The sequence below is a fragment of the Plutella xylostella genome, chromosome 25 (assembly GCF_932276165.1).
Source record: "Plutella xylostella chromosome 25, ilPluXylo3.1, whole genome shotgun sequence".
NCBI lineage: Eukaryota > Metazoa > Arthropoda > Insecta > Lepidoptera > Plutellidae > Plutella > Plutella xylostella.
The window spans coordinates 1,403,364-1,415,285 of NC_064005.1; the positions used below are offsets into that span (position 1 = coordinate 1,403,364).

At 39.7% G+C, this 11,922-nt stretch overlaps 1 protein-coding gene across 1 annotated transcript; it reads left to right on the forward strand.

Moving 5' to 3' along the window:
• The first annotated feature begins 336 nt into the window (after positions 1 to 336).
• Positions 337 to 5,782, forward strand: LOC105387358 (protein CLP1 homolog). The gene is made up of 9 exons (XM_048630359.1): positions 337 to 581; positions 691 to 852; positions 1,049 to 1,268; positions 1,480 to 1,650; positions 1,930 to 2,018; positions 2,375 to 2,476; positions 3,225 to 3,356; positions 4,343 to 4,524; positions 5,479 to 5,782. Exons 1-9 carry the CDS (start codon positions 489 to 491, stop codon positions 5,588 to 5,590), a joined length of 1,263 nt encoding a protein of 420 aa, XP_048486316.1. The 5' UTR covers positions 337 to 488; the 3' UTR covers positions 5,591 to 5,782.
• Positions 5,783 to 11,922: the final 6,140 nt, after the last annotated feature.

Sequence of the window (11,922 nt, forward strand, 5' to 3'; positions counted from 1 at the left end):
GTAAAAAGTTATTAATTAATAATGCTCTAAGTTGTCAGCCATTTTATACCAACCAACCCCACTCGGAGTTACATAATACGGGGGCTGTGGTGGATTGTGGTGATGATGATAAGGTTGATGGTGATATTTTGATGATTATGTTTATTCAATTAATGATGAAATAACTCTTAAATAAGGAAAAAAACAAAAAATATTATCTGTAAATCACGATTTATAACTTTTGTTAAATTAATTATTTGATTAGACTAACAAAAACAAAACGCAAGAAACTATACTTTAATCTGTGATTTTTCAAAAAGTGACAGTTGTCAGATAGTATGGCCACAGAGTAGAAAACTAGAAACAAAACGCCAAAATGCAAACATAGCATCAACAACATATTTTTATTTGTTGTTTCTATTTATTCCAAAAAAACTAAATAGAGTTTGTGAATAATTTATCACAAAATAACATTGCTTTGTGCTGTAGATTATTTCAGTACTATCAAAATGACGGAAGTTCAGCTACAAGAGTTCAAACTCGATCCCGACTCCGAACTCAGATTTGAAGTCGAATCTAAGAACGAGAAAGTGGTTTTAGAGGTAAGAGGCCCCAGATTCATAATTAAACTTCTATTAAATACTATATTTGTTACCATAACAGCGTATATACTTAATTTTATGAAAGATAAAGGATGTTTTATTTTTATAGGTTAAGAGTGGTTACGCGGAGCTATTCGGCACGGAGCTGGTGAAGGGCAAGGCGTATGAGTTCCACACGGGCGCCAAGGTGGCGGTGTTCACGTGGCACGGCTGCACCGTGGAGCTGCGCGGCCGCACCGAGGTCAGCTACGTGGCCAAAGAGACACCTATGGTAAGAGAAGTCTGCTGCTACTTTTAACGTTAATTAGATTGTTATGAGATAAAGCACGTAATAAAATACTTTCTGTGTCTATACCAGTTTTGCAACGTACGTTTTTAACTAACTAACTCCTTATCTAAACCAAATAGACCCACCATATCTATATTTGATACAACAAATTTTCTATCCTCTCCATTTATGGTTCCAGGTAATATACCTGAATGTCCACGCGGCGCTGGAGCAGCAGCGGGTGGCGGCGGAGCAGGAGGGCACGCGCGGGCCGGTCACCATGGTGGTCGGGCCTGGCGACGTTGGCAAGTCCACGCTCGTGCGGATACTCCTCAACTATGCTGTGAGGATGGGAAGGAGGCCTATATATGTGGACTTGGATGTTGGACAAGGGTCTATTAGTGTTCCTGGGACTATTGGTAAGTGGTTTTGGTGTGTGAAATTAATGTAGTTATGGTTTAGTGTACATTGTATCACAGATATTTGAATAAGGCAAGATTATTTGTAAATATTTCAAGTAATGCGTTGTAACCTTGTTCAAATACTGTTTGCTACAGCTAATAGATTCATCATCCACAATAGGATATCTTACAAAACCTAACATCATAAACCTTTTCAACATACCCCCAGGTGCCCTCTTGGTGGAACGTCCAGCATCAATAGAGGAGGGCTTCAGCCAGCAGGCGCCGCTGGTGTACCACTTCGGACACAAGTCTCCCAATGACAACCTGCAACTCTACAACACCATCGTGTCCAGGCTCGCCGAGGTCATTACAGAGAGGATTGACTCTAATAAGAAAGGTATGGGTAGGAAGGATAAAATAATACATACCGTGTCTTTAAAAGCATGAAATCCAACTTTTTTTGTAACAAGATATCCCGATTTGCCAAAATACTTCACAAGAGGATACCTAATCTGCTTATAGTTCTTGTAATAGATAAATGTCCTCTCATCTATATCACCTCTCCAAAATCGACCAAACCTCTAAGACTGCATAGCTAAAAAAGTGCTGGAATGTTCATTAAAGCTCTGTTCAGCACATTCACATTTTGACACAGTCTGTTACTTATATTTTTCAGCGTCAACATCGGGAGTGATCATCAACACGTGCGGCTGGGTGAAGGGGCCCGGGTACAAGGTGTTGACACACGCAGCACAGGCCTTCGAGGTAAACACAATTCATTATTACCTTTATCATTAATTCCTAACTATTCTATGCTATCTAAAATCTGTGTGCATTCCAAAAAGAGTTTGCAACCTATCTCCAATATACTCATGTGTAGATAATTCTTATCCGGTAATATTACATTATGGCTAGTCGTATTACAAAGAGGCCCGGTTTTGTAATACGGCTAGCCGTATCGTAACAAGAAAAGTGGGTGATTCGCTTGTGGTTCTCCTCTGACAATCCCTTCGGAGATTTCTTATCTTCAAAACATATAACTTTACAAACAGCCCAATTTTGCACTTTTTGAAAGCATCAAAGCACTATCAGCTGATTATAATAATTTATTTGATTTCCAGGTGGACGTGATTCTAGTTCTAGACAACGAAAGATTGTACAACGAATTGAAGCGAGACATGCCCAAGTTTGTCAAAGTGGTCTACTTACCAAAGAGTGGTGGGGTGAGTATGTAATTATTCAAATTCATTCTTCTATGGCTGTTTTTAACAGCATGCGGATTTCATCACGCACGCGGGATTGCACGCCATTTTCCCGCGTCCCGCGTGCATTTCCCACGCGTTACAATGGACACTTGTATGAACGCGTTCGGCGCCATCCCGCGTGCGGGATTAAATCTGCATACTATTAGCCTAGTCACGATTAAAACTCAACGGTCATCGGTCATTGGGCAGGAGGTAGTCCCATCAATTTGCACTATGCGACAGCCACTAGCCACTGAGTAATTTTAATGATACTAGCGAGTAGTAGCGATTTTGTGCTATGGAAACTTAGTATAACAACTACAAAAATAAATATAGAGTCTTATACATTGTAGTATCTGAGTATAACTACGCCTTATGATACATAACACAACCTCGACCCTTATGTAATAATAATACACGCACTCACGCCTTGTACTAATGTACTCCCTTGCGGGGTAGGCAGAGGTGCATTGCTGCACCCACTTTTCGCCAGAGTGTTATGTTAGTCCCAATGTAATAGTGGGCGGGCCTATTGCCATTTTACGGGCACATCCAAGACCCGAGAACAAATATCTGTGTTTAAACAAATATCTGCCCCAGCCGGGAATCGAACCCGGGACCATCGGCTCAGTAGTCAGGATCACTAACCACTACGCCATTCGACCCTTATGTATTTATATACATAAAGCATCTATCTCCCCTTACTTACGTGTACTGTCGGCGGCAGGTGGTGGAGCGCACGGGCGGGCAGCGCGCGGAGGGCCGCGACGCCCGCGTCCGAGAGTACTTCTACGGCAAGCGCACGCCCTACTACCCGCACTCGTTTGATGTCAAGTTCAGCGATCTCAATATTTATAAGGTGAGTGGATGATGTTGTTATTGTTACTCTGTGTTAGTTTTTGGTAGGCTAGAAATAGAAGAAGTGGAAATATAGGAAGAAAATTAATCCTGTAATCCTCGTGGCCTTGAGATGGAGTTTTGTACATAATTAGGGGCCGTCCATTAATCACGTGAGGCTCAAAGGGGGGGGGGGGGGGGGAGGGGGTACTGAAAACCTCACGAAACATCACGAGGGGGGAGGGGGGGTTCTCGTTAGACATCACGTGTATAAATTTTTTGTCAAAAATTAGGTATTTCTGAACCGATATTTTGGACGGCCCAAAAATTTTAACGATTTGTAGTATGTATGACCTATACTTTTTTCTAGTCAAAAATTCCCTTTACATAGACTTCCAAATAATACACGTGATCCAGGGGGGGGGGAGGGGGGGTTGGTCCCAAACCTCACCAAATATCACCAGGGGGGAGGGGGGGTCAAAAAATGAGAAAAACGACCTCACGTGATTAATGGACGGCCCCTTATGTAAATTTTACCAGTTTATCAGTCTACCTGAAATTATTTTGTTTCTTTTACCAGCGCGTTTACAGCTTGTGTAAACTACTGTTATATGTATCTTTCACCTCCAAAACGTACAACAGAATCTTTGTAACTATAAAAAACCTTGTTTAAGCGTTTAGCATGTGTCTTAAGTTTTAATGGTAAGGGTAATGTTTAAATCATTTTGTGATCACATCTAAGGTGATCAGTGTCTTATATCTCTTTTTTTACATTACCAAGTCGCTAAGCCTAGTCAGAGGCCTTCGGGCAGCTTGAAAACATCTGACAGTCGGGTTGCCCACTTACCCGACAACTCTCTCAGCACAAGCTTGCTTTTGTTGGGGTCCACTAACCCGCACTAGGCCAGCGTGGTGGACTAGGCCTAAACCCTCATTGGAAGGAGACCCGTGCCCCAGCAGTGGGGACGTGATGGGTCGTGATGATGATGATTATTTGTCCCTCCCCAGGTGGGCGCGCCGTCGCTCCCCGACTCGTGCATGCCGCTCGGGATGCGCGCGTCGGACGCGCTGACGCGGCTGGTGGCCGTGTCGCCGTCGCCCGCGCTCGCGCACCGGCTGCTGGCCGTGTCGTTCGCCGCCGGCCCGGAGGACCATGTGCTGCACTCGAACTTAGCCGGGTTCCTTTGTGTGTGAGTAGAGTGTGTATGTTGTTTTTATAAATATGTGGTGACATGTCAGACATGGCCATCCGACCCTAGACTAGACAGAACCTGTGATATGGGTGTCCGACAGATAAAAGGCTAGTACGGGGCGCATTTAAGACGTGACAAAAGTTCTCCGTCGCGCTCGCTCTTCAGGCTGCGATGTGAGTGAGCGCGATGCAAAACTTATGTCACATCTTAAATGCGCCCTGTGCTACTAGCCCTGATATATCTACACAGATACATATTAAACAGATAAACGACAACAAAGCCAACCCAAGTACTCACCTCACGAGTGTTTGCACTTGGAGGGATTAGAACCCGCGGCCCCTAAGCTTCGGAAGCAGCATTACTACCGCCTAAGCTACGGTGCCGTCAAATTACATAATGCACATGACTGACTGTTTGTCTGTTATTTTAACAGACAAACAGTCAGTCAGTAAACCCGAACGGAAAAAGAGAGGTGTTATAAGTTTAACATGTCTGTGTGTGTGTAGTGTTTGTCTATCTGTGTATTTGGTAGCTATTTCTATTTCTTGATATTTAATTTAATTTTACCCCGAGTGTTCTTAGCTATATTTCATAAACATGGGTTGAACCATTTAAATTTTGGGGGTTGTTAACGTTGGTTAAGTTAGGTTATTTGTGTAAGTATAAAGAATATGTTATCTAAGATAACTTACCTTACATTACTCTAAAATACAAACTCGTTAAATAAAGCCTACAATATTGTTACATCACTATGAGAGATTTTCCACCATAGACAAACAACCATAGATTATAGATGAATTCATACTCAACAGCACTGCATTTTTTTTTAGCCGGCATCTAAATTATCTATGGTTGTTTGTCTATGGTTGAAAATCTCCCATTGTAATAACATGTGTGGCTTGTAATATCATTGAAATAAATGATTATTATTCTTATTCTCTGCTCCCCCAGCACGGCGGTGGACATGGAGCGGCAGACCATGACCGTGCTGTCCCCGCAGCCGCGGCCGCTGCCCAACACTGTACTTCTACTGTCAGAGATGCAGTACATGGACAACCACTAGACGTCGAGCACCTCCGCACAGCCGTTAGACCAAGGATTGCCGCTACACGCTGAGTTGCAGAAAGGAACTTTAAGCTAATGTCGGCATTAAATCTATGTCTGTCTCTTTCTGTCCGTATACTGTCAAAGCAAGGCAGGTATACATTTAAGGTCAGCATTAGCTAAAAGTTCCTTTCTGCAACTCAGTGACAGCCATTTAGAACAAGACAATAAGGACCTCTCCGCCTACAGCCGACGTCTGTTGCTCTAAATAAGACGTCCTCCAAGTCTACAGGTTGTTGCGAAAAGGCTCTACCGGGGACGAAAGTAACAGCGGGTAGAAAGTAACAAAGACTCTGTGGACTTCCCCAATAGCCTTAACGTCCCAAGCGACAGCTGGTAGTCAGCATGCGATGCCCCCCACGCATGATATCATTTTCCGTGCCCGTGCCGCGGTGCAAGGTTGTTTTAGTGAGCATTTCGTGATTTTACACACCCAAAGTAAGTTTTTTGGTGTTTATTCATTTAGTGTTTACGTAGAATTAAGATGCCAAGAACCATATGACTATTTGTTCATTGATTCATTATAAGATTGTCTGTAGCATGTCATAAATTGTTTTCGAATAACACGTGCTGTTTTAAAGTTATGTCGCCTGATATTTCAAAAATGGGGATGGGTACAAAAGTAACAGCTCGCGGCAGGACAAAAGTAACGAATAACTTACGTACAGTTCTCCCATATTAATAATGCGCATGCAAATCTTCGTAAACTGTCGTATTCCCGGAAACACCCGAATCAGTGCCTTAAACAAAGCACTTGCATTTTGATCCTTGTTCGAAAGAAATAGTAGTCAATATCATGTGACACATAATCGAAAACAATTTGGGCGGTCGGTGGCTGTCACCGATCAGTCAAGGGTCTCAAGGTCAAGATCAATATTACTTTTGTGGAATTATAAAGAGCTGCAATTACACATCGTTCTTGTTATTTTTTTCAAATGTGAATTTAATTTCAACTTTAATTATTTTTGACGATGCCATATTATGAGGCACATTTAAGAATAAAATATGCGTCACATTGATAGACTTCGCTTTGCCAATAAAGCCACACCCAAAAGACCAAGTTTGTAATTGTAATATTATTGTGAATGATCAGCGCTGTAAATACTTTTGAACTGAGATTTTAATGTAAACATTTTTATTAATGTGAAATAATCAGTGCTGTAAATACTTTTGAACTGAGATTTCAATTTTTTTATATAAACCTGTGTGTTTGAAATCCATTTCTCCTTATAATATAACCTTGTGTTATTCAAACCTTCTTTCATCCATCTTTACATCGCTTCAGTAAGACACTTGAAAAGTACCTACTGTAACATTTTCGAAGTAAATTTTAATATTATGGAATATTATGAATTATCGAATCAAATTTCGTTACTGATAAATCAATTATCTCTTTTAGCACCAATTACATAATTATACTAAAATTTCATGAAGAAAATGCACTTAACCACTCTAAATACATAATAGTTTTCTAACGCTCGGGAATACGACCGTTGCCGAACAATGACGAAGATTTCTATGTGCATTATCAATTTTGGGGAACTGTAAGTTTGCCATGTCACATTATAAATTTTTATTTTCTGTTGTTTTGATTAGATATTTGTGTCATAATATTGTATATTATGGCACAAATAAAACAACTTCTTATCAAATAGTCAGTTTAAATGATGGATCTCATTTACAGTTTATATTAAGAAGTTTTTTTTAGTTTTGTCAATAAGTCATAAGTTTTTTTTAGTTTCGATAGTTTTTTAAGAAGTTTTCTTAACTAAATAATTTTCTTGTTTTTTTGTTCTTTCTTTTGAATCGTATTTATAACATTGGGCAGAATTTATGGGTTGTTACTTTCGACCCATGCCTTGTTACTTTCATCCTGACTATGGGGTCGAAAGTAACGATTTCCCTTTTTTTTGAGGCTTTAGAAATGCTAAAATTCGAGATGTATTAAGTAAAGTAATAATGGATATTTGTAGACTATATACGAAAGTTTTATGTGACTATATTTATTTTATCGTAAATGTTATTAATTACGAGAAATCAGACAGAATCTACAAACTGTTACTTTTGTCCCCGGTCTCCCCTACTAAGCCGAAACCTCCATGTGCAGCATGGTATGTCTAAACCAGAAAATGAAATCAGAATTTCGAAATTCGCGAAAAATAGTCATTCTCCATAGTAAAAAGGCACGTGACCAACATAGTTTCTATGTAAAATGATACATTCATGCTGCACATGTAGGTTTCGGCTTAGTATAGCTTTTTTGCAACACCTGTATAAGGACCTCCGATGAGCAGAATCTGTCTAGGTTGCACCGCATGGTTATCGAAGTAGATAAACGTCACTATATGTAAAGCGATTCTAGATAAACACTGCACTGTGATTAGACGGGTTTGTCTACGTCGGTAATTATGCGGTGCAACCAGGTCTGGAGTGAAACGGTCTCTAATAGGTCTGTTGTCTCCTTATTTCTGATGGCTGGATGTTCTGCTATCAAATGTGAGCTATTTATGTGTTGGCGATTATGGTTTGGTCTTACTATAAAAAGGTAAATTACAGGTTGAATTAAACTGTTGACCCTTGTATGAAATTTTTGTTTTGTGGTAAGCCCAGCCTTCCAGTGCGAGCGTAGTGGACATAATTTATTTCGCTTTCACAGTGGAAGCCATGCATAAATAGTTTTACTCTCTATGTACAACTTAAGTGAGGGTGTAATTATAATTGCACAACAAAACTGATTGTATTGTATAATAGTTTGGGATATGGATGAAGTAGAGTGATTAATTCGTAAGATATTGTACATTTTTAGATTAGGTAGGATATGAAATGAATACAAACCGATTATTTTATGACTCATTCTGTTTTATTGTCTTAACATAATTCCTTGTAAGATTTAACTAAATTACTAAATAACAACTAAAAAAAATAACAGTAAGTATATAAATTTACAAGATATTTTAGTTCAACATATAATTTAATTCCATTTTAACTGTTTTCAGTTGAGTAAAATAAAATAAAATGTAATTGATAAAACCTTAAAAAAATTATTGAACTGAAAACCGTTAATTGCTATAACAGTCGGACTACATTCAAATGCTGCCAGGCAGTTACAGTTTTCGATACATACATTTCGTATATGGTGTAAATATGGTACTAAAAGAATAAATACATAAGTTGCAATAATCAAAGGCTACAATACTTATAAATTTCACGATTATGCATATTTTCTTTTGCTGATACATTGAAAGGGCTATTTTCTAAGTCACTTTAAACTACTGTCAGACTCAGTTAGTGCTGCGAAGTGGCAGTAGACTGGGGGTCACTCTCTAATCGACGAAACGAAACGGTGTGATCAAATTGCAAGGTCAAGGAAATTGGAATATGTGGAAAATTCAAATGACAGTTCTGCTAAAGGGACCTGTACAGGTGTATGGTACTAACAGTAGGAATTTGTGATATAATTAATAGGTTTTTATTTAAAGTAGTGCCTACAACTTCTAGTGCCTACAGAAATAGCGTGATTTGCTTTTAGCATTAAGTCCACCCTTTGTACACTTATTTATATATTTGTGCAATAAAGGATTAAATAAAATAAATAAATAAATAAAATAAATTGTGATCTAGTGCCTTTGTTTACCACATTCGACTTCTTAAGATAACCACTGTATATATGTATATGGTTAAAAAAAACGATTTATATTAGCAAATTAAATTATTCTTCAATGGAAGAAATTATTGGCAGATTTCCTAGCTATGTACAAGGCCAAAAAAATAGCATAGCAATACTAAACTAAGCCAGAAAAAACTTCTTCTCGTCTAGGTTCTTAGGATTATTACGCAGAACAAAATCCATAAAAAAATATTTTCAGGCCTTGTGAACGCACCATTTTCGTATTTGTATATTTATAAAATGTCACAAGATTTTATTTGGATCTATTCGATCGAAGGGTGTTTTTAATAATAACCCAACAGTTTTGCATACCTATAGGAGATTAGCAATTGACGGAGAAATAAAATTCTTTAAATATCAGTGGAAACTGACGGACGTACTACTAATCGACGCGTAAGCGGCTTAGGAATGACCTACAACCCTCGTCTCAACCAGGTAAGAGAATAATAGTAAACCCCGACCTCGCGTCTGCTAGCATACAGACTATTTACACGCACCCGAGTCTCGAAGCCGCCAAGCTGTAAGAATACTCCATGTACGGGACATTGAGCACGTAAGAAAAGAAAGCTCTTCGGGAAGTCCAGCTTAGGGCTATCAAGTTTAGACAGTTCCTGTATAAACAAAAAGTGTCTGGCATCACCAGAGATGGTGTCAAAATGACAGGCCGTAATCGAATTACAGTAGAATTATTTAAGTCTGCAAAGGCAGCCAACGATTTTATCAACCACGCAGCACTGACATCAAACAAATTAGAGGCTATTATCCTAACATACCATATGCTTCCACAGATAAAAATTGTCCTAAACAAACCAGGAAAAAAATTGATAAAAGTCATAATGTCACAGGACAGCATTTGAACAGCTGAGGCTGATGCTAACAGAGGAATTTCTCAAAGGGATATACAGACCTGAATGGCTTCCCACCTCACGAGAGAGTAGTTGGAGTTTGTCCTAAAGAAAGAGAAGGTAAAATTAAAGCGAGAATGTTTGGTTTCCTGACTTTACACAATAGAATGTATGTGGTATTAACCGAGGCACTAATTTCCGAACTCATGCAACCATATTTTCACGAGGTCACAATGACTGATGAGGCTGTGACGCTCACAAAGACGCAGATAAAATTCACCAAGGATTCAAAGAAGAAGGCTAGGAAAGTCTTTGGAAATATCCGTTACTCTAGTTTGGACTTTCAAAAATGGAACTCTAACATGAGGAAGGCTGACACTGAGGGAATTTTCCGGATGATCGACACTCTTTTTGGCTTACACAGTTGTATTTCCAGGACCTATGAGCTGTTTGAGAAGTCCTTCATCTATCTCGCCGATAGTTTTATCTTACCTGAAGTAGTAGGAGATAATTTTGCTAAATCTCCTGAAATTTAGCGAGAACATTTGGGTGGAATTGAAGGATTACGACAAAAAGGGTAGATGCTAACGAGCCAGGGGAAATCTATCGTCGTTGTTATCATCGTTGAGCCGCGACGAGTGTTCCACCACCGCACACACCTGCCGCCGAACAATCCCGCCGGCGGCGCCCCGCCCCCTCCTTACGAGCCGCCCGCCTCCATACACTACGTCGTGACCACCTGCGGCCGCGTAGTGCCCGTCATCGACCTCGGCAACTTGTTCATCTCACAGGCTACATGTCAGATGTGCTTTCTCTATTACTTGCACACTGAACTAGAACAATAAACATTATTCTCCCTAAGATGTGCACAGGTCTTCTTGTGGATGTGGACGTCTTGGTCAGTAAGAAAATACCTGATTAAGTATACATTAAGTATTCTATGGGAAAGACACTTGCTGTATACCGGCGCGTAACTATAAGGCGGCGACATTATTCAGAAATAGGTATACTGAAAACGTTCAAGTACCCTCATGAATATGCCACATCTATTAAGGAATCATTGTGGATTTTATTTGGATCTATTCGATCAAAGGGTGTTTTAATAATAGTTTTGCTATAGGAGATTAGCAATTGACGGAGAAATAAAATTCTTTAAATATCAGTGGAAACTGACGGACGTACTACTAATCGACGCGTAAGAGCCTTAGGAATGAACTACAACCCTCGTCTCAACCAGGTAAGAGAACAATTGTAATCCCCGACCTCGCGTCTGCTAGCATACAGACTATTTACACGCATCCGAGTCTCGACGCCGCCAAGCTGTAAGATAACTCCATGTATAGGACATTGTGCACGCAAGAAAAGAAAGCTCTTCGGGAAGACCAGCTTGGGGCTATCAAGTTTGGACAGTTCCTGTAAAAACAAAAAGTGTCTGGCATCACCAGAGAAGGTTTAAGTCTACAAAGGCAGCCAACGATTTCATCAACCACGAAGCACTGACATCAAACAAATTCAAGGCTATGATCCTAACATACCATATGCTTCCTCAGATAAAACTTGTCCTAAACAAACCGGGAAAAAATCGATCAAAGTCATAATGTCACAGGACAGGTCACACTTGGTCAGTAAGAAAATACCTGATGATACATTAAGTATTCTATGGGAAAGACACTTGCTGTATACCGGCGCGTAACTACAAGGCGGCGACATTATTCAGAAATAGGTATACTGAAAACGTTCAAGTACCCTCATGAATATGCCACATCTATTCAAGGAATC